At 34.8% G+C, this 23,299-nt stretch overlaps 1 protein-coding gene across 2 annotated transcripts in view; it reads right to left on the bottom strand.

Moving 5' to 3' along the window:
- EDEM3 (ER degradation enhancing alpha-mannosidase like protein 3) overlaps window positions 1–23,299 on the bottom strand; it is a 69,600-nt gene that overhangs the window by 7,822 nt on the left and 38,479 nt on the right. The window contains exons 9-20 of one of the 2 annotated variants that reach the window (XM_025405412.1): window positions 22,861–22,958; window positions 21,133–21,258; window positions 20,852–20,935; window positions 19,238–19,321; window positions 18,571–18,695; window positions 14,133–14,298; window positions 13,427–13,581; window positions 12,140–12,293; window positions 9,899–10,090; window positions 8,393–8,558; window positions 4,539–4,724; window positions 3,193–3,240 (exon numbers count right to left, since the gene is read on the bottom strand). In XM_025405412.1, the coding sequence (XP_025261197.1) occupies window positions 3,193–3,240; window positions 4,539–4,724; window positions 8,393–8,558; window positions 9,899–10,090; window positions 12,140–12,293; window positions 13,427–13,581; window positions 14,133–14,298; window positions 18,571–18,695; window positions 19,238–19,321; window positions 20,852–20,935; window positions 21,133–21,258; window positions 22,861–22,958 (1,584 nt within the window). The remainder of the gene's footprint in view (window positions 1–3,192; window positions 3,241–4,538; window positions 4,725–8,392; window positions 8,559–9,898; window positions 10,091–12,139; window positions 12,294–13,426; window positions 13,582–14,132; window positions 14,299–18,570; window positions 18,696–19,237; window positions 19,322–20,851; window positions 20,936–21,132; window positions 21,259–22,860; window positions 22,959–23,299) is intronic. The other variant, XM_025405420.1, reaches the window with a different exon arrangement.

Raw genomic sequence — 23,299 nt, 5'->3', positions numbered from 1 at the left:
TGCATATCTAAGAAGATATGTACAAGAACATTACCTACACCATTGTATACAGTGGCAAAACAAAAACCTGGAAATAATCTGGATGCCTAATAGTGACATGGTTAAATAAATCATGGTACTGTCATAATACAAAACATAATGTAGCTTTCAAGAGAATAAGTTATGCTATCCTACTAGCTTGGAGGAATGTCTTTAATATAGCTTTAACTGTAAAAGGCAAGTTACTGAATGATACATATATTTAGAAATGTATAAAGCACGAAGAAAAATACAAAAGACTACACATCAAACTGTTAACATTAGTTGGTTATCTCGGAAAGATGAGAGATTATTTAAAAGCTTTTAATACACCTCTGGATTGTTTAATTTGTTACAAGTTTAATTTTATAAAGTTTCTAAAAAGATACCAATAACTATTTTATGCAGCGCTATAGGAAAGTCACCCGGGGCCAACTAAATGTAAATGCAGAGAAGCAGAGAGAGAGAGAGAAGAACTTTGAAGAAGATGTCCATAGAAGAATAGATTTTGGTTTTTGCAAGCTGAAGGAGCTATAGAACTAGAAATAAAAGCGACAATCAGGAAAGTAAAAATGGCAGTTAGAGAACTACAAAAACATAGAAGAGTTAAAGTCTGCCAGATTGCTACAGATCTTGATCCTAAGGTGCCTGTTTTCACCAGTATGTGAGATCAAAGTCCTAAGAGCATAACAACCACAATATTAAACTCAGGAATGGTACATCAGAAACACAGAAAGAAATAAGGGAGAAACTCTCAAACTACAAAGGAAAAAAACCAGTATGCTTTAATAATGAAAGGGGAAGAGAACCTTGGTAAAGACTTAGAGATTGGATGTTATACAATCATTCATTCATTCATTCATCTGTACATTAAATATTTACTGAAAGCAAGGAATATAGCGATAAGAAGCAGGTAAAGAACTATTTAAGTATCATAGTAGAACTGTATTAAAAGGACACCCTTAAATTTTACCTAGGAGAATTAAGAAAAATTTCATAAAGAAGGTGGAATTTGAAATTTAGGATGTCTAAATGTTCTTACAGAGGAAACAGGGATTGATAGGGAACTTCCAGAAAAAGGGAAGAGATGGTGCAAATGTGAAAATGCATGAGAAAACATGCCTTGGTTGGAGAAGGGAAGGTTAAGTATCAATTCTGCTAAGAAGAATGTTTCAGATGTTTCTCTCCAGGTAGAGTTCATTGGCATATGTACTAGATTTTTCTCCTAGGAATCAAATCCTTTCCAACAGCAACTTAAGGTCTGTGGTTCAGCTGTCGAACAGATTCATCCCAATCAAGTTCAGTGGGGGATAATCAGGAAAAGTGACCCTGCCTGACTTAAATCAGAGCATTGCAAAGGATGGAACCTTTTTTCCCCCCCTCCATTTTCTCTGTCTGGCTCTTTACCAGACAGACACAAATAGAGTGGCTTGAAAGCATTTGTCTAGAGCCCTTAAGGCGCTATAGCCTTACCCTCTAAGTTGCAAGCATGACAATATATTGGAACTTAAAAATGCTGATTTTTTTTTCCCCGTGAGAAATACTACTGAAAAAAGGAAATTTACTCTTAATTGTAAACTGCTTCAATTTGGACCTAAAGGTAACAACACATTGCCTTTGTTTGTGGGCACAGGGTTGGAATAATTAAGTACCTTTATGAACTGAAATTTTGGAAAACTGAAACGCTGAGCGATATGATGCTGAAAATTCTGTTCAACAATAGACTGTGGATAGCTTAACTTTCAGAAGTGTCACAGGTTTGACTTCAGGAAGCAACATCACTTGATAAAATGCTAATGCTTTTTAGCTTCTAAAGAAGAATGTGTGTTAAGATAAACAGAAAATTTCTGCTAGCAGAACAGTTTCAGATATGTCTATATGGCATGGACTTATCAGAGTAAGAAGACAGGAGTGAAGGCTTTTTAGGGGCTTCTGTTTTCTGTATTAATATATGAAAAGGACTGCTTAATCAGCACTGTGTGACTTCATAAGGAAAAACATGTATTGTGGAATGAGATTTCTAGAAAAGGCAATCTGGAGAACATTTTATTGTTCAGATTTTAAGGATGTTATTTACTGCACTTATATAATCCGTTAACTAGTATCCGTGATGGTACAATATGGCCTGATACACAGCTGGGAGACAGAAGAGGGGTGCTTTCTGAATCTTGTTCAGTATTTCTGAAAGTGTAGCTGAGGAAGCAGCTACAACATAATCACCTGGGATGTTTGCTTGAAGTTTCAGATTCTGATTCCCAATCAGAAAGTCTGAATCAGAAAGTCTGATTCAATATTTGGAGCAGGACTCAGGAGCCAACACTTTTAATAAGTGTTATCTGTTGATTCTGATGCAGGGGAGAAACACTGATGTATGTGGTAACGATATAGGACAAATGATAACCACTACAGACTGTGTAGTCTCTTAGGATATTATCCTAAGTGAATAAATTTGTTGATTTCATAACACTATTATCACTGATTTGTTACATTAATAAATATTAACAATTATACTGTATCTTGTTGCTAATCAATATTGTTGTACAGTTCTATAAAGAGCTATTACACCAAAAAGTGGCTTTTCAATACTTACATCAAAAGATCACTCTATAACAATCACAGTTCAGTAAATTTATAGACTAAACTTTTCAAAAAATATCTTTTAAATAATGCCCTTTTAATGCAAGGTCCTTAAGGGGATACTGTTCACCAAGAATTTTTATTTTCTGGTAGAATTAATCATGTCTCATACCCTTTCTCTGGTATAAGAAGCACATGCTTTACCATAATCCTGTAGTCCTAACCCATGTACTACACACACACACGAGCTTTTAAAACAAGTCAATACTTTAAATATTTTACATTGTGTTCAAATAAAAAGTGATCAAAGTAATAAACACCAAAACAACAATGCCTTTGTTAGAGTGACTCTTGTATGGACACAGACATAGAATTCATCTATTATATGGGATGTATAATTATTAGAATTTGTTACTACAGGATCGATTAAAAATTATTATGTGACAGCTGACTAGACATGAAAATAATCTAATTATGTTACACAAGATATTATCATGGTATCCACTGAAACAAAATTATATATGTACTTGTGTGTATACACACACACAATACATATATACATATATAATTTAAGGCTTGTTAATGCAAGATACTTACTACTATTAATAATGTAGCTTGGAATCATTTTACCTTTTAATATTGCTGCTGAAATTCCAGTGGTGGCACAAAATAGGAGGGAAAAAAACAAATGCATTAAAGAGTTACATGAAATAATAAAAAGTTACATGAAATAATAATTTGCCTATGTTAGATGTGCCTAAATGCATATATGTAGGCAAGAAGATTTGAGTTTAGAAAAGGGCCCAGGAAAAAAGAAATCAGGTATACAGAGGATTTAAAATTAGAAAACCTTTGTATTCTGTTCTGTTTCCATCTATACATTGTTATATACAAACAACCTACTTGCTCACTCCATTGCTCTTAAATAATTGACATTTCAAAGAATCTCAAAGAAGAATAAAGCAATACAAGACGACAAAACTAGGCTAGCATGATTATGCTAGCATAATTATCACCAAACTTTTTTTTTTTTTTTTAAATGTCCCACTTGGAAGTCACACAGAATTGAATCAGTTTCCTACATATCTATCAAACACCCCAGGGGATGTCACAACTCTGTACTATTATACAACCTCATCTATTTAAGGGTATGGGAGAACTTTAGCTCTCTCTTCACGTCTCTCCAGCAGACAGGAAAGACTGCTACCACGAGCAAGATCTGAAGGCTCACCTTCCCTCATTTCTCCTCTATCCTTGGGTGTGAAACTATGTAAGAATACTACGAAAGCCTTGCATTTATATAGTAATCTGGGTTTCAAAGAGATTTCAAATTACTAACAAACATTTTGGCCTGCAGAGGACTATCTACTCTCATAAATTAAGACATGCTATCTTGTTTTTCAGAAAACAGCCATTCGTAACTCTTACAAATATCCATGTGATAGACTTAGACCTCATTGGGAAGAAGCTGCTAGATTTCTATTGCCTTCACCAAGACAGCAGTCATTTGATTACAGGTGGCCTGTTGAGACCAACTACTATCATATTGTATACAACATTCTATACATGTCTTCTTATTCCTTATAAAAGACATGTAAGATGTAGTATCAGTGAAATCACATGGTGAACATTTCCGGATGTTAAAATGGCTTTCCTGAAGTAGTCTCTTGTATTTTTATCACCTGAACAGACTCATGGCAAAAATTACAAATTACACATAAAAACGTATTTCTAAAAACATCCTAACTCAGAAAACAAAGCAAAATAAATGTTTTATTATTCTTATTTTCAAAACAAAAATATATTTTGAAATCATCTTCTAAAAATTTTACTTGTTTTCCCAGTGAACCTCAAAAAAAATTTTTTTGTGACTCATTCTTGTTATCAAACTAGCAAAATTAATACTAAGCTGCATAAAAAAACAAATAGTATTTGACTCTTACCTCGATCTTTTGCTTTATCAGAAAGGAGCACTTCTACCTCCTCATATTCCCGGATGGCATCCAGGATGATACTTCCTTCTTTGCTGAATAAGAACAGCATGGGGATCTTGATGTCATCCGTATCCTTTCCATCACCTGCCATCTGGAACAGAGGGGCAGTATCACTGCTGCTCCCCTCATTGTCATCTAGCCAGAAAATAAATACAGCAAACATCAAAACATCCAACCATTAAAAAGATCTATCTACCAATTGTTACTGATTTTTTTACAATGACAGAATTAATTTTATGCATCGAGAACCATAAAAACCAACATAACTTTTGGACCCATTAATTATCATAGAATTGTATCCAAAGGAAATAATTCAAAAGAAGCAAAAAGCCCTATGCCCAAATAATTTTACTAAACTATTTATAATTGTAAACAACTGCATACAATTATAAGTAAGTTATAATGACCTACTTGATAGGACACACAGAATAATAATACATTAAAAAAGTAGAATACAGAATTCTATGATTATGACTATAAAAATTTCATATGCTTATGGAAAAGCCTAGAAATGAAAAAATTCAATGACTTGGATGACAGTGACAGAACTATGAATGAATTTTATTGTTGAAAATTTCCACTACTGTCATGAGTACATTGTTTTACCAAACTAAAAATGGACATTTCTTTTTTATATAATGCACACAAAGAATAGTTATGACTATAGTGCTTCTTCCTCTATAAGCTAAACAGTATTGCTATTTTGCACTGGTTAAATAATAGTACTAGAACTATTAATAGTAGTAGTACTAGCAATATGCTGTGCTGTTTTACTGGAGATGATAATCACAACCACCTCCAACTCGCATGCCAGTCTCCCAGAAGAAACTGTCTGTCCTGTCTCAGGGTGCTCACTCTCATAGGTCCTGCTAAGTGCAGAATGCATGACCCATCCTTTTGGTAATAATTGAGTAGACAAAAGATGGCTACCTGACCCTGAGTCTCTCTGGGGGACCTAGAACTGGCACACAGAAAGACTGTTTCAGTTAGCAGGGGGAAATAGCCCAGTTAAATGACACAGACTTGGGGCTGAGGCTGCAAACTAGAATGGCCATTTTGGAACTGATGAACAAAGAGAGAGCAAGCTGGTGAGAAGCTGGAAAATGAAGCAGAATTGCAAAGAGGAGCAGGGAAGAAGAGTTCAGAAGAACCCAGAGGTAGAGATATAAAGAGAAAAGTGAAAAACATTCACTATCGTGGATCCTGATGATTTTTAGTTCCCACTTCTACCTCCTGGTGAATCCTAGTTGTATTTGTACGGTTGAATTCATTGAAAAGAATCCATTTCCATGTAGTGAAAAAACTTCCCTTCTTAAACCAACTTAATTATCTCCTGCAGTCACATGATTTCTAAGATAATTCGTACTTCTAACCCTTGCAACAAAAAACAGCTAATTCCTAATTTATTCATTTATATACAATTAAAACAAATAAAAACAAAATGCTTTGTCAGAAACAAAAAGCTTAGGAGAAAGAAGTCAACACAAGAAAGTTTCTCATTAAAAATTAAATTTTTGGCTGGGCACGGTGGCTCATGGCTGTAATCCCAGCACTTTTGGAGGCCAAGGCAGACAGACCACTTGAGGCCAGGAGTTTGAGACCAACCTGGCCAACATGGCAAAATCCCTTCTCTACTAAAAATACAAAAATTAGCTGGGCGTGGTGGTGCACGCCTGTAACCCCAGCTACTCAGGAGGCTGAGGCACAAGACCTACTTGAACCTAGAGGTGGAGGTTGTAGCGAGCCGAGATCATGCCACTGTACTCTAGCCTGGGTGACAAAGGAAGACTCTGTCTCAAAAAAAAAAAAAAAATTTCTGAGAGTAAGGATCATCATCTCTTATTTATTTATCCACAGAACCCAGTATAGCATTTCCCAACTAATAGCTACCAAAAAAAAACATTTGACGGGCCGGGCTCATCTGTAATCCCAGCATTGTGGGAGGCCGAGGCAGGCAGGTAACCCAAGATCAGGCTGAAAATTCAAGACCAGTCTGGCCAACATGGAGAAACCCCGTCTCTACTAAAAAGAAAAAAAAAAAAATACAAAAATTAGCTGGGCGTGGTGGGGCAGGCGCCTATAATCCCAGCTACTCAGGAGACTGAGGCAGGGAGAACTGCTTGAATCTGGGAGAAGGAGGTTGCAGTGAGCAGAGATCACACCAACTGCACTCCAGCCTGGGCAACAGAGCAAGACTCCATCTCAAAACAAACAAAACAAAACAAAACAAAAATTGACAATTCTTGCATATTATAGAAGATCGTGAGAATTAGACTTCACTGAAAAATATAACAAAACCAAAAATACTACACAAAGAAATATTTTTAAATATTAATGTATAAGTTCTACACTTTATACTTTACATTTTCATTTTGAAGTCTTGGTAAGAAATGTTCAAAATGATAGTGATGGTTAATATACTAAATTCTACAATAAAACGAATCTAAGTGTGGGAAATACCCAAGGATAAAGAGGATGATTTAAGTCAGGGGTCGGCAAATCTCTTCTGTAACTGGCTAGATGATGAAGAAATATTTCAGGCTTTGCAGTTCTCTCCTGTAAGTACTTAACTCCATCACTGCAGTTCAAAGCAGTCATAGACAATACACAAACAAACTGGCACGACTGTGTCCCAATAAAACCTTTATTTACAAAAATGGGCCATGAGCTGGACTTGGCCTAGACTCTTGTAGTTTGCCAACTGCTGATTTAAGTCATTAAACAGGACTTCTCCTAATGTTTATTAATAAAATTCATGCATCCATTACATCAACATAAGTGTTAATATTCTGTTTTACCTGAACTTTTTTTTTTTTTTACCTGAACTATTGGGTGGGGGGGGGGGGGGGGGGGGGGGTGGGGACGGAAATCCAAAATGGATTTCCCTGTGAGAGAAGTTGTACAAAAGAACTCACAATCAGCATATGACCCCAGGTCTTTCAAGGTTCTTTCTGAATGTAAACTCCTATTTACTTTAAAACAGAAAAATGTATATTTCCCCTGATAGTCATAGCCTGTTTATCATGATACATGTCTATGAAAGATAAAAAAGCAAAACCCACTAGTTGATACATATGGGTAAGATGATTTAAAGGTGGTAATTTGTCATTTCAGCGGAAAAAGATCCAAGGGGATAAAGATCTGCTACAAATACTGTAAATACTGCTATAGTAGTACTTATCCTATGTCTGCTATTATGCCAAGAAATTTTATATATATTATCTTTAAACCTTACAATCACCTAAAATATACTTATTATCACTTCCACTGGAGCTCAAAAAAATTCTACTATCATATCAAAAAATATTCTACTATTTAATCTACAGATTAAAAAACTGCAGCTGGGCCAAGGTTACACTGCAATTTTGTGGTAGAGCCACGAACTGTACTCTCATGTGTCTGTCTCCAAAGCCTGCACCTTTGTGGAGTAATGGAAATTTTCAATGGCTCCCCACTGGCGGTGGCACAGTGTAATTCTTGCCCTTCAGGGGTTATGGATCTTATGGGCACATTTTCTTATCCATGGTACTGAATGTTTTTACCACTCAGTCCTACCACACCCTCACACCTAACCCCAAGTATTTTCACTGACATTAATATACAAAAACTCAAATCTAGACTTTTGAAAAAGATGTTAGATATCTAGAAATTAAGAGTCATTGGATTACCTATCCTTCATGTTGTCTAGGTGAGGTAAAAAAAAATATGACAAACTCTTTGATAAAATTTTAGAAAATAAAAGGGAAAAAATCCTAAAAATTATCTCTTCTTCAGTCAACACAATGACATGGAGAATTACTTACCAATAACAATGCCACCAATGGCTCCGGCATTCTGGATGTTGCGTGCCTTTTCTGCAAACATGCACTGTCCTCTTTGTATCAATGCGATTTTTCCCATCACTGCCTCTGGGTTAGTAAGCTCTGAACAACCATTGTATGGTTTACTGCTTGCAACAAATCCTCTTGTCTGTCAGAAATAAAAGCAACTTAAATACTTTAATCTTCTCAAATGGCAATCAAGTCATTAAACCCCAATATCTAGAGCTTTGAGAGAACCAGACTCATTTCTTTTCTACTAATATATCTAATATATATTCAGCATAAAATTTATTTTAAACATTGTGCATATCACAGTACTCAACCAATATTTCGAGTGTGCTTTGCAGTTTATAGAACATTTTTACATAAACTACAAAATCTGTTATTTACAACGACCCTGAGCAAAACAACACAAATAACATTTCCATTTCACACAGGGAGAAATTGACACTCAGGTTCTGTAATTTGCTCACAATGTTAACACAATGTTATTAAGTGGTAAAGTTGGGACCTGTAGGCAGATTTACTACATTTATAATAGCTGGGAACCAATTTGAAATGATCATTGGTAACAAGAAAAGTTTTTCAAAGAGAAGAAAAAAATGGATTTAGTCTATATGAATCTGCAAGCAGTTCTTTTCCCCAGAATAATTAAATCCACCAAGGAACTGATTTTTTTAAAGATGTTACTATAAAGATGTTTTAATATCCTTCACTCTCCTAAAACGTAAATTCCATAAGGGCATAGATCTTCAATGGTTTTGTAAACTGATACAGCAAGCAGTGAACAGAATATAGTAGGCACTTAATCAACAGCTGAATGAATCAATCAATCTACATAGCTTCTACATAGTTTAAAATACACATGAGAAAAAGTCTAAATTAGCACTAATAGAGTGAAAAGAGCATTGGCTTTAGCTTGTCGCAATACTTGGGCTCTGGTCCCAGCTCTGCAATCAATTAGTTAGACAAACTTGTGAATTGTTTAGTTACGTAAGTCTTTGTTTTCTACACTGTAACTATGTTATAACTATAGGGATGGACTAGCTTAATGATCTTCAAAGTTTGCCCAGTAGAACCTCAGGGTCCCAGGCTTTCTCCAGTCACTTGAGCCAGAGCTTCTGTGCTTTTAGCTGTTTTCTACATTAAGCTCCTGGTTTAGATTTTTGTTTATAGAAAGGTTTTAGTGGCTCTTAGAAAGTCTGAAAACCATTTTTAGATCAAATAAAGGTACTAAATTAGAGAAGAGACCAAGAAATTGAATAGAACCTGAATAATATTTTAGTTAGAATTCTATAAGCATGTTATATACATAAATTATGACTCGAAGTTTTCAAGATATGCTTTTACTTTACTTAAATCCAGGAGACTGACTATTTCGGGTTTTTAAATAAATTAAAACTACTAAGTTAGAGAAGAGACTAAGAAATGAGGCAATACTTAATATTTTAAATTCAGTTTCAACAACTATATTTTAAGTATACATACCTCTTTATGTTTAGACAGATCCAGCCCAAACTGAGCTGGTCCAGCAGTCAATACTACCCTGCCAAAAAATGGGTGGGAAACAATTTGTACAGCTCGTGGAGGCAGCTGCTGTTCTTTTTGTTGCTGACTTGACAATTCAATCATCTCCTGCATGAACCTCAACCCATCTTCAGCGTCAATTGAACTAGCAGCCTATGAAAAAAACAAATTCATTTTATCCTTCCTTTCTGGAAACTTCCACCAACTTTTTGATTTCCTAAAGACACTGTACTATAGTATTCTACTCTAAAACTTCTTCTTTCACTTTAGGTCACCGCCAAGTATTTATGACTTTATTTGTACTCAAAAATAATACCTTCGGAAATAATATTTCTGAAAATAACTTATCTGTAGTTTTTATCAATGTCACTTTCGCTATTCTGTAAACCACTTTTGATTCAGACTGAGAGCTGGACTTCTAGCAAATGCTCAAATGCTCACTTCGCTTATTTTCCCCACTGGCTTTCCCTCTGAAGAAATAAACCTCATACCTGACCCACACTTTCCCTCCTTGAAATAGTGAACAACCAGATTCAATTTGATTCAAAACATATGTGTCAAGCACTTATTCCATCTCAGCACTTGCCTAGGCATTGGAGAGACAGTCCTTTAAGAAGTTTGTGTCTGGAGGAGAAAGACATGTAAAGTTAGCTATGATAAAACTTCTCAAGTGGGAAAGTGGAAAAGGAGCACAGATGAGGGAACAACTGATTCTGCTTGTGTGTACCTGGGAAAGATTTAGAATGACATTTGAATTGAGTCTTAACAGAGGGAAAGTTGAAGAATGACTGACTATAATAGAAAAAAAAAGAAGATTCCTGATACTTTACAGGAAAAACCAACAAGACATGATAGGAGTCAGAGGATGGAAAAAGATAGAGAGGAACTGGGAGACAGAGAAGAGTTCAAACCTGTCCTGAAATTTCCAGCTTTGATGACTTAAAGAACGATGATAGGTTTTACTGACATGGAGAACCAAAGAAGGAAACATAGGTTGAGGTGAGGGTAGAAAGACAGTAAACAAGAGAGAGATAATTCAAGTTCGGACAGATTGAGATTGAGATGCAAGACGTATGAGAGGTAGATGAAAGTTGAATTTAATAGTAAAGTTAGGAATCAGGATTCATATACGTAGCTAACAAGTCATATGTATAAAGATGATAGCTAAGCTTGTAGAAATAGGTGAGACTGTCGAGGAAGAGTATATAGAGAAAAGAATATCATCCAGATTCTTGGAAACTGTTTACATTGAGTGGTTGTGCCAAGGAGAGCTACAAAGCAATAAACAGTGAAGTAGAGAAAGAACTTTGTTGCTGAAATATCCTGGAAGCCAAGAAGGGAAAATGTTTTATGAAGGGTTCAGCCAATAGTCACAGAAAAGTCAAATCATAAAAGGATTAAGAGGTCACTTGGTGGTAATTATGCCATTGGCAGCCTAACTAAGTAAAAGCAATGTCACAAGAGATGTCACTCCCACTGAGGTCAAATAAAACATAAGGAAGAAGGAAGAATACTCTTAAAAGAAGGAAGGATGTGGCAAGAATGTGGATGAGATGAAAACTTGAGGGTGTGATGAAGTTGTGGGAGGGCTGAATTTGAGATTAAGGGATACCTGAATACGGTTCTAGGTTAAAAATTATTCAGCAAACTATGTGGTTTTCTCAGAATCAATATACTAATAAGGTAAATAATTTAAAGACTTCGTGTTATAAAAACTTTCAAAGTAAAAATCAACAAAAATGTCTCAAAAAGACATGTTATTTTTCCTAGGCACAGACAAATAAGTGCCTATGATGAACAAAATACTTAAGATTCAGTAGCCCTTTGGAGACTAAAATGATGTAAAACATGGAGATATGAATATTAAAACTAATTATTAGCTTTTGAAGTTAAGTTGTAAATAAAAGTAAAAGGGGAAAGCCAACGGACTGAGAAACAGAAAACTTAGATTTGAGTCCTGCGTTTGATTATATTAACTTCAGCAAATTACTCAACCTATCTCTGATTTATTTAATTGATTTATACTATCAAGGAGTTGAATTAGATGACTTTCCAAGATACTTCCAAGTCCTAAAATTCTTATTCTCTCACTGTAAACAATATATTTAAAGTGTTTAGAAAGTTGAAATCCATTATCTTATTAAAGCTAATGCGACCACAGAAAGCAGGGCAGACACGGTATCTAGTGTAGCAATGTCTTACTTGGATTGCATGTTGGACCAACTGGACTCTCCCATCTTTGAGGTGAATCAAACTCACCCCCATCTTCTTCAGGATTTCTAAATGCTCAGGGTTAGTGGCCATGAAATCTCTGGCTCTCAGAGGGGGTTTAGCTCCACTCCTGAAACTCTCCTCTCTGCTAAAAGTAATTACAGGCAAGGCTTTAAAAACTACAAATTAGAACTGGCAAAAAACACATGTCAAATAAAAATGATATTACTTGCAAAATTGCTAGTTTTAGAACTAGTGAAACTGGAATAACTGGAAACAAGTATTTTCTTATACATAATTTCGGTTAACAAGTGGTATAGCTTTCAAATATAACATTTTCTAGTTATAAAAGTATGTATATTATCTACATAAGGCAGTATTAGTCAACAGAACTGTAACTATTTAAAGGTACAGAACAAGTTTGCTTGGGGATTTGTTACTATTGACGTTAACCTTTAACAACACAGATTTTTCTCCCAATATTTTAAAAGCAAATCAATACTTGTATCAGTGAATAATAACACTTATGTAAAAACAATTTTTAAAAAGTCCTTGTAATGACCTTTCTAATATAACTACTCGTCAGAAAATGAACTCATTAAGCCAAACAATTTTAACAAGATAAGTACTCCCTCAAAAACTCAAATCCAAAAAAACAAAATACCTGTATTTTCACTACACAGAAACTATAGACAAAAGGAATTTTTTTTTTTTTTTTTGAGACGGAGTTTCACTCTTGTCACCTAGGCTGGAGTGCAATGGTGTGGTGATTCTCCTGCCTCAGCTTCCCGAGTAGCTGGGATTACAAGCGCCTACCACTATGCCTGGCTAATTTTTTGTATTTTCAGTAGAGACAGTTTCACCATGCTGGCCAGGCTGGTCTCGAACTCCTGACCTCAGGTGATCTGCCCGCCTCGGTCTCCCAAAGTCCTGAGATTACAGGCGTGAGCTATCATGCCCAGCCAGAAAATATTCGATGAAACTATTCCATGAAAAATGAGTTACAGAAGTTAAAAACTGTTACATGCTGCCCACTATTATTACTTTAGTTCATAAAATAATATACTGAAAGTTTCCATAATAATAAAAAAGATATTACTGCAAAATAAGCTTTACTATCTTACTAATAATTTTTATTTTAACCAGTGATAGCTATGTATCTCAACATTTTTGGCCTACGTGAATGTCTTCTTGGCTGTTGGTACATGCTCCCTAAGTTTTCTGTCATTTACTAAGAAACAACGTTATTATCAGAAAATATAAAATAATACATCTTACACTCTGATGATGCCTCTAGGACAGCTCTTATCCACCACATTTTTCAAGGGCTCACGAATACTTTGAGCATACAATGGGTCATTAGGAAAGAGGATCTGAGTATTTGGACAAGTCCAATCAAAGTTACTGTCATCCAGTTCTGTATATTCCGAGGTCTACAATATAAAAACATTTTATGTAAATAGAAATAATTATTTTACATAATTTTTTTTTTTTTTTGAGACGGAGTCTCACTCTGTCGCCCAGGCTGGAGTGCAGTGACACAATCTCCACTCACTGCAAGCTCCATCTCCTGGGTTCATGCCACTCTCCTGCCTCAGCCTCCCAAGTAGCTGGGACTACAGGCGCCTGCCACCATGCCCGGCTAATTTTTTGTATATTTAGTAGAGATGGGGTTTCACTGTGTTAGCCAGGAGGTCTTGATCTCCTGACCTCGTGATCCACCTACCTTGGCCTCCCAGAGTGCTGGGATTACAGGCCTGAACCACCGCGCCCGGCCTACTTAACGTAATTTTTAAAAGCAAACAGCTAATGAAATATATAAGTGTATACAGGATGCAATAAAACAAAATAAGAAAATGTATATATTTAGTTTCTTCTTACCATATATATATTTATTGAATTTTAGTCATGGATTACTTTTCACTTGGAAAAATAAAACATATAGAAATAAAAAGAGAATAAGACATTTAATTTAAAAACTCACTGTGTTCTTCTTAGAGATGCTTTGATTTGTAGTAGAGAGCCAAAGAGGTAACAGATGAGCTTCTGTTGTAAAGATGTAATCTTCTATGTCAAAAATAATGTCTTCTTTATCAGCAAATAACAGGTAAAGATATTTAAACATTTCGGCCAAGAAGAAAGAATCCATTCTAAAATAAAAAGTCACAAATAAATATAAGTAGATAAAAATAATTTAACTATATGAAAGCCGTAATAGTCAAGGTTAATAATCCTGTCTATACCAACTTATGTGTTCAAAGAACTATAGAATGTATCAATCTACCAGGGGCAGAATAACCTTGACTCCAAGTATATTCCATGTTAATGAAAAAGACCAGAGGAATTGTCTACCACACTGACACACTGAATCTTGTGAATAATGCAGACAAGATTTTTCTATAGGCCTTTCAATAAGGGAAAGTTCTCCATTTCTTCTATAAAGAATCAACAGCAGGGAGGGAACTAATAAATTTTACTAGTGAGAATCATATAAGAATCTTCAACTAAATTAAAGAGCTGAAAAAAGTCATACAAATCTGATGGAATTTATTATGTAGCTATTTAAGTGATTTAAAAAGAAGGCTTTAAAGATAAAGAAATTATTTGCATGTAATTTCCTGGCCAACATGGTGAAACCCCGTCTCTACCAAAAATACAAAAATTAGCCAGGTGTGGTGCCAGGCACCTGTAATACCAGCTACTCGGGAGGCTGTAGCAGGAGAATGGCTTGAACCCAGGAGATGGAGCTTGCGGTGAGCCGAGATTGTGTCACTGCACTCCAGCCTGGGTGACAGAGCAAGACTCCAACTCAAAAAAAGAAAAAAAAAGTTACATGAAAAAAGTACAATGCAAAGTCACATGGGCTACGATTGTAACATTCTAAATATTTATTTACCTGTTAAGAAGGGAATGTGGAGAAATAAAGAGAGTAAAACTGTATGTGTTTTTACAAGTGATTTAATGTTACAATGTTTTAACAACAATTTAAGAAAAGTTTAAATTAAAAGTGTCAGGAAAAGAGCATAGCTGGTAGATGGAGTCACAGTAACATCAAATTTAATTTACTACTCCCCAAAGCATCATAGGTTTTGGCAGTAATAAACAACTTCTAGTTTACTGGACAAGTTGCACAATTTCATACTTTTGGCCACGCACAATTACTGGCACATAGTAGGCACTCAATAAATGTTTACTAAATTAAATGCAAGTTTAAACAGCATGATTAAAGAATGAGCTGGAGAGGCAGTAGAACAAAGAGGTAAAGAACATGGGCTTTGGAAATAGAAAGACCTTCCACTAATGAGTTCTGTCACCATGGGGATATAAGGACTATGAGCTTGAGTTTATTCTTATGTAAAAGGAATATAACAATACACTCATGACACTGGCGTGAAGACTGAGACATTAAATGTCAATTATTTAGCATAGCACCTGGCATACATATGAGATTGAAACTACAGCTATCATTTTTCCCACATATATATGATTTTTTATTTTGGAACAAAAACTTACCTGTAATGTTTCAAAACATTTTTAGCCATTTTGGATATTAAGCTTTTTAGACAATATAAAAACTTACTTTCCTGTTTATCTGCAATACACTTATCATAATTTAACCTTTTCTGATGGACTGGCAGTTATTACATGAGCAAATGCTATCTTGAGAACTGTAGACAGATGAGCAGGATATTGATAATTGGCAAATACTAGAATAGATAGTTTGTAAACATTTAGAAAAGAACAAGGCATGGTAAGATAACTACAATATGAATTGGGCAAAGCTAGCAAGTATCAGATCATATGATCTATTTTATATTTTAAAATCATAAACACATACATAAATAAAAATACACAGGCATTAAAAATGTCTGGAAGCCTTTAGACAATTGCTAACAGTAGTAATCTTACGCAGTTAGGGGAGAGTGTCTTAGCAAATATCTTCCTATTATTTTTGCCATTTACATTCTTTTTGGTAATTATCCATTATTAGGAAAATAAAGATATTTCCATTGTGAAAAGTGTGTGTGTGTGTGTGTGTGTGTGTGTGTCTGTGTCTGTGTACGTGATGGCATCCTGGAGGACAGTATAGTGCTCAGACCTACAGGGTAATAAATCACCGCATGCAAAGAGCCTGTAACTGAAAGCTCTCAAGTGCAATTTTGGTTGTGGTCCAACCAAAATTCTTCCCAACAATTTGGATGAAAAAAATGTAAGGCATGCTTATCTAAACTATAGATCATTGAAAAATGGTAGTTTAGCTAAGGAGAGTCAACCCCTAGACCAAAATCTAGAAACAAAACAAAAAAAGAAATTTTGCTAAGTATAAAAGTTCTAAGTTTACACGAAAAGAAGAAAACTTGGCTGTTCAAGGGCAGGGTGGGAAACACTCATTTGTCAGCAGACTATACAGTTAAGTATGTGAAACTAGTTGATCACAAGCTCACTGTGAGCTGAACATAATAAAGCTCCTAAAAAATCTAAAGCACATCTAATAACACAATATGAGGAAGAATGGTAGTTCTCAACCTTTCATTTGGCTAAATACATCTGAGGCACAACCATCCCCTGAGGAACAGTGAGTCAATGAAGCAGTGGTCCTCAACTGGATAGAGGGTGGAAACTCATCAGCCTCATAGAAAATTAGTGACCCTTTGCCTGAATCCAGACAGCTACGGGGCTGTTGTGCCAGACACATCTTGAGTATGGTTAATTCTGGACAAGATATTTTAAGAGTTATTGTATATACTGGAATGCAATCAGAATGGGGCAATGTCATTGTGTAAGAGGTCCAGAAACAATGTCATAAAAGGAGTATCTGGTGGGGAAAAAAAAGAAGGATGTTACACTTTGAAAAATGGAACTCTAAACAGTAAATCATGTCTTCCTCTGTAATTCTTCAATCTGTTACCTCTTTTGTATTTTAGAACATATCACATGGTTGTGATAATTTCTTTTTACACACCTATCTTATTCACTGACTGCAAGTCATGGGAGTGCAGGGACTAGTTCTATTTTATCTTTCTACCCCATGCTTAAGTGCAGGGACTGGCATATAGTAGGTGCTTATTGTTCTTTAATGAATTGCCAGTATAACATCATTGTCAAGAGCCAATCTGCCTAGATTAGAATTCTGACTTAATCTTACTAACTGTGTGACCTTAGGCAAGTTTCCTAACTTCTCTTTCCCTTGGTTTCTTCACCTTTAAAATGAAGACTATAATAGTATACTTCAGAAAGCTGTTGTAAGGATCAAGTTAGTTAAACACATAAAATGCTTAGAAGACTGTCTGGAGTGCAGGAAACAGTCAATAAATATTATAGGCAAAGACACAAGGCATCTGCTTTTATTTTTTGCTATTATTTGTATGCCTGCTTCCAGAACCTAACCATTTCTCATTAGCAGGGATGGAGATTCTAAGCCTAATTAACCATTATCCGAATACTAAGTGAAGAACTAAGAAACAACTTTGTGGGTAGATGATGAGTGCTGTGTTTCTCATGTCTTCAGTCTCACTGCCTGGAACTTCTTTCACATTTTTCTTCTTCTAATTCTTGTTTATCCTTCAGGAAATAGGATCCTTTAGGAATCCTTCACTGACTATCACATCCCAACCTGTGCTTCATGCCCCTTTAATATGTTTCATAACACATACACAATGTTTTAAAAGTCTACTTATTGGCCTGCCTTCAGTGACTCAAAGACAGAAAGGACATATCTTCATATCTTTAATCCTCAAAAACTAGTAAGAGCCCTGGCACGTAAGGGGCCTCAGGAAGTATTTCTGGAATGAACATTTGCTAACCAAATGAACAAACAAGCTTTAGCATTCATTTAGAGATGTGATAACCATATAACTGACCTTAGAATAAGCAGAGTGCTTGTGAATTTCACATGGAGCACTTTTCATAGCTTGAATACTTCATACCATCTACATCTATACAGTGTCTAACAAAACAGAAACTACCACTGGTCTTTCCCACCCCTGCAAGTCAGCAACTGTGTAAGAGTACACACAGCTTTTGAGGAATTCTTGGCTGAACGTGAATCATATTCCAGATCATTCCTCATCTTGGTAATTTCTAATGTTTTATGTAATATAAAAGGAAACTATTATCAAAGAAGAAAAAAAGCAACATTTTAGATAGTCCTAATACCAAGGTTCTGATATTTAACAATCATTGATTCATTTATTCAGAAATCATTTGAGCACCTACTATATGCCAGGCACTATGATAAAAATGCAAACGTTTCAAACATACTAAAATTAGTCTATTCAACAGAGTTTAAAAAAGTAAACACAAAGAACAAAGGTTTCCATCCTTTGTAAAAGAATTAAACTTATTTGAATCCTAAATGGTAGTTGCATTTTGTGTTGTTTCAGAGAGACCCTGAGTAAAGGGGGTGTTAGCAATTGTTTTACCTGTCCTCATGACTTCCAGTACGAACATCCTTCATGGCAGCAAATCCACAAGGCACTCTAGCATATTTATTTAAATTTTCAATAAGTGTCTTCCCTACTTCAAGGTAGTAAGGATCTCCTGTAGCCTATTAAAAAGGAGAATATATGTGTGTGTGTATATATATATATATAGCTTATATATTACCACATATCCATTCATTTATCAAATATTTATTGAGTACCTACTAGGTGCCAGGCACTGTATCAGGCACTGGAGCACATTATATAGAACTGATATCTGAAAAAAAAGCTATGAATCTGCTTTACAGAATTTCTTAAATACACAATTATAAAATTTAACTATATAACCTTAGATTTTAGATTAAATTCCTAATGCTCAGAAAGGCTGCCCGACTAAAGAAAGGCAAGAGACATGCTTTAGAAAGCAGCTCTAGAACATAAAATTTCTCTTTAAAGAAATGTTCACACAATATTTTTTAAAGAAAAAAACCTTATATGTCAATTCTGGCATCATTCAATAATTCTATGGACTAGATGAATAAGAACCATGATATATCCAATCATTACAATATTAAAAGGGGACTCTGAAAACCCAATTACTATTATAAGAGTGAGAGATCCAACAGAGAATGGGGGCTAAACAGTAAAGTGGGGTATCTTTTCTTACTTTATATAAGAAGTAGGTACTTTCTGCAAATTCTGGCCTTAAAGGATGTTGAGCCCAGTGTACTCTGAAATCTGTGGTAAATGCCTGAACAAAACAACATACAAAAGGCATAAAAAAAGTGATTAAATAAACAAATAGTTCTAGAATATGCAGAATATATATAAATAGGTAAAAGCAATTAAAATAGCAATCATGACATTTTCATCAATAAAACATCAATTTTCATTGCTTAAAATAATTCATTCTGCAAAGGCTGCTATTTTTACCAATTAAATGGATTATTTTTTAAATGATCATTCTGGCTATTAGAAAACTAAGAAAAATTCAGTAATGAAACTCAGTAATGACACTACATGGGTCCTGGTGGTCAACATAATTGCGTTTTCTTTTTATCCTTCTCTCTACTTTTTCCCCTTATTACTTCTCTAGTTCTCACACTTATTTTTAAATTGTTTAAATTGACAAATAAAAGTGACATATATTTATGGTACACATGACATGGTGTTTTGATATATGTATACACTATGAAATGGCTAAATCAAGCTAATTAACATATGCATTATCTCACATACTTATCTTTTTTGTGGTAAGAATACTTAAAATCTGTCTTAGCAATGTGCAAGCATACATATTTCATATTTTAGCTTATATTTTCTTTTGTAACTGCCTCAAATCCTTTATGGAATAAGACAGGGCATTATTTAAAAATAAATAAAATTAGTCTATTTGAAATTTATTCAATAACACAATCAACTGGTTTTTAAAAGAACATAAAAATAAAAGCAAACAAAACCTTTTATGGGAACTAAATAAAAACTTCATTTGTGATAGATGTATTAATTGAAACCTCAGTTTATTCTGTATGGATATGAATTTTCTGCAATGCACAGTCCTACTCACCTGAAGGCTAATAAAACTATACTTTCCAAAACAAACACTTTAGGAACCCTTCTAAGTTGGTGGAATGCTTAGATATCTCACAGAGGGTAGTCAATAAGCAGGGATAGAACAAGGCCATACACACATTTGGAAATTTTTAATGGTACATTTCTGGAAAGCCAAAAAGTATGCTATTAAAATCTTGTCATATCAAGCTAGCAAGAATATTTATTACTAATATAATGTATAAAAACCAGGAAGAATAATTCTCAATCAGCATGAGGAAGAGATGGCATTCTCTACATTTCCAGGGCGCATGTGTGAACAACAAAAGTGTATCTAATGTATACAGTTTCATAAGACAAGCTTTAGAAAATAAAAAGTGACAAAATCTCCCTAGCTGGTAGGTACATATAAGAGTTAGAATGAGAGAATATTACAATGGCATAAGTTAGGAAGAGTTGAGAAGCACTAAGCCGGGAGTTTTTTTACATGAAATTTTAAAAATGTCAGCATTACCCTAAATCAGACTTCTCTTAACACACAAAGAAAAGCAAAAACATATACAATACTGTACAAACCAAAAATAGGCTATTTAATAGGAAAAAAAAAAAGAAGCAACAAGACTTGAAGATGCCATTTTCTATCTTTAAATTAGCAACTTATAGTGTATATGTGGACGTGTGTGCGTGTGTGTTTGTGTGTGTAAGATTATTCCAAAAATTATTTGCTTACCTCTGGTAGAAAATTGTGTTTTTTAATCACCTGATATAACATTTCATGAGTTTCAATAGCAGGTCTAATATCCCCCTTTAACACCTAGAAATCAACAACAAGAAAATTACCTAATAAAATATGAGCTGATTTTATCTCTAATCATTACATAAACAGAAAAATGTATACAAATACAATTCTGAACTGCAACCATGTTTTGTAGTTCAGTTTTAAAGATCAAAAATGCACCTAATTAACATCATCATCTTATGTTCATATTAAGAAAGCAGAATTCTTTATACCTGCAAGCCTGGGAAGAAGGCAAGCAAAGCATCCATCCAAGTCCGAGCGTTCAGCATTGGTTTGTGGATATGCACATCAAGTAGAAGAGGTGGCTGGCTAATGTACCTCATTATGGCATCGTAGTGCTAAAAGATCACAATATGTGTTCATGAAAGTTAGATGAAAAAAGAGGTACTACTCTAAATACATTAAATAGCACTGTGAATAAATTAAACTAGAATTTATATATAAACTCACTAAATAATTACCAATTTATATAAATATTTAAGTTATTTTAGATGGAAATCTTTCTAAAATATGTATGTACTCCTTTATGTCCTCTAACTCACATGCAGACTATTAAAGACTATATGTAATATGGGACCTTCTGAGAAAAAGGGAACTGAACATCTCCATGTCCTGTGGCGTTAGCCCATGGTTAGTATGTCTTTGTGGCCCACTGATGCCCGCAGGTCCCCTTGGAATATGGCTACCAGCTTCTATATTACAGAATTTGTTTTTTCCTGTATCTTGGAAGTCTGATCCCTGCTCGGCTAATAATATTTTGGTGCTCACTACTATCTAAACTAATGCAGCTAATCACTGCTGCCATTCTTATGGTTTGCTATCTCAGCTTTTTATGGTCTTAGAAAACACTTTTTCCCTTCTTTTGTCTTCTTCTCCAAGATATTTCTCAGCTTTGACAATAGGTTGAGTTGTGATAACAAGCCAACAAAAACAGTTATTTGTCCCCATTCACCTCAAGAAATTCTTGTTATAATCTAATACACAATCTATGTGATAATTTTATAAAGTATTCGATTAATGACTTACTACAACTTTTACTAATATTTTTTGCAAATTTACCTATTATTTAATCACTATTATTGAGAACTGGCCATAGGTTAAAGGCACTGCTCTAATCACTTTGAATGCATAAACTCAATCCTCCCGATAACCCTATAAATTAGTACCAGTACTCCCATTCTGTAGATAAGAAACAGAGGCAAATAATATTAGTTACTTGCCCAAAGTCACAAAACCCGTAGGTGGTACAATCAGAATTTAAACCAGTATACCTCCCATACTTTTAATCACCATGTCATACTGTCCCATACATACAACATGGATGAACTGATAGGTGAACAAAGAAATGGCAGATTATTTTTAAAAGAATATAGTGATATAACTGATGAGTTTGCTATATTCATTTTGGTTTGCTTCAGTTAGAAAGGTGATTCAATTGGGGTCAATAATCCTCCCACTTTTCCCAAAAAATATGCCTGTGGTTCTGAGCCAGTCTTAATACTTGCTTTTGAAATGAATACTCACTAGTTTCTCCAAGTTTTCAAAGTCCTGTATCCTTGGTGTAATCAAACTAAGCCAAACTTCCAAGATGTCAAAAAGAATTGGAATCCAAAGGAAAAAGCTACCTAGTAACATATTTCATCAATTCTTATCCTTGTACAAAACAAGATTAGGTAAAATTCAAATCTACTACGTCTCTTATTGGCAGATCTGCAAAGTTTCTGATAAAAGGTGAAAATAAAACTACTTTATCAACTAATTTTTTGGAATGTATGTCACTTTTTATGCCGTCCCTGTCCAACATCATCAAATACTGACACAAAACCACTACACATTTTAAAAATTATTTTTACAATGTCATTCAGGTAATGGAGTTTCTATCAAAATCTGGACTCAAATGAAATTGATTATAAAATTAATATAAAATTGTATCAACTTACTGTGTTAAATCTTTCCAGAAAACTGTCATCTCCAAGCAAGACATAGGCTTTCAATAGATATTCATAATATGAATCAATCCCTGCTCCAACTCCACTATCTATGGAAACACAAATGTGATTTTTCATTAAACAACTGTTAAATTTAAAAAAAAAAATCACTTAGTAAAAATTTCAAGGCCTGAAAACATTCAGACAAATCACAATGATACCACTATAACTTACTACTGTAACTTCTTATAATCAAGATAAAACTTTGGAAAATGGGCCGGGCGCGGTGGCTCAAGCCTGTAATCCCAGCACTTTGGGAGGCCGAGACGGGCGGATCACGAGGTCAGGAGATCAAGACCATCCTGGCTAACACGGTGAAACCCCCTCTCTACTAAAAAAATACAAAAAACTAGCCGGGCGAGGTGGCGGGCGCCTGTAGTCCCAGCTACTC

The sequence above is a fragment of the Theropithecus gelada genome, chromosome 1 (assembly GCF_003255815.1).
Source record: "Theropithecus gelada isolate Dixy chromosome 1, Tgel_1.0, whole genome shotgun sequence".
Lineage (NCBI taxonomy): Eukaryota > Metazoa > Chordata > Mammalia > Primates > Cercopithecidae > Theropithecus > Theropithecus gelada.
This window is presented reverse-complemented; position numbering and strand designations above follow the sequence as displayed.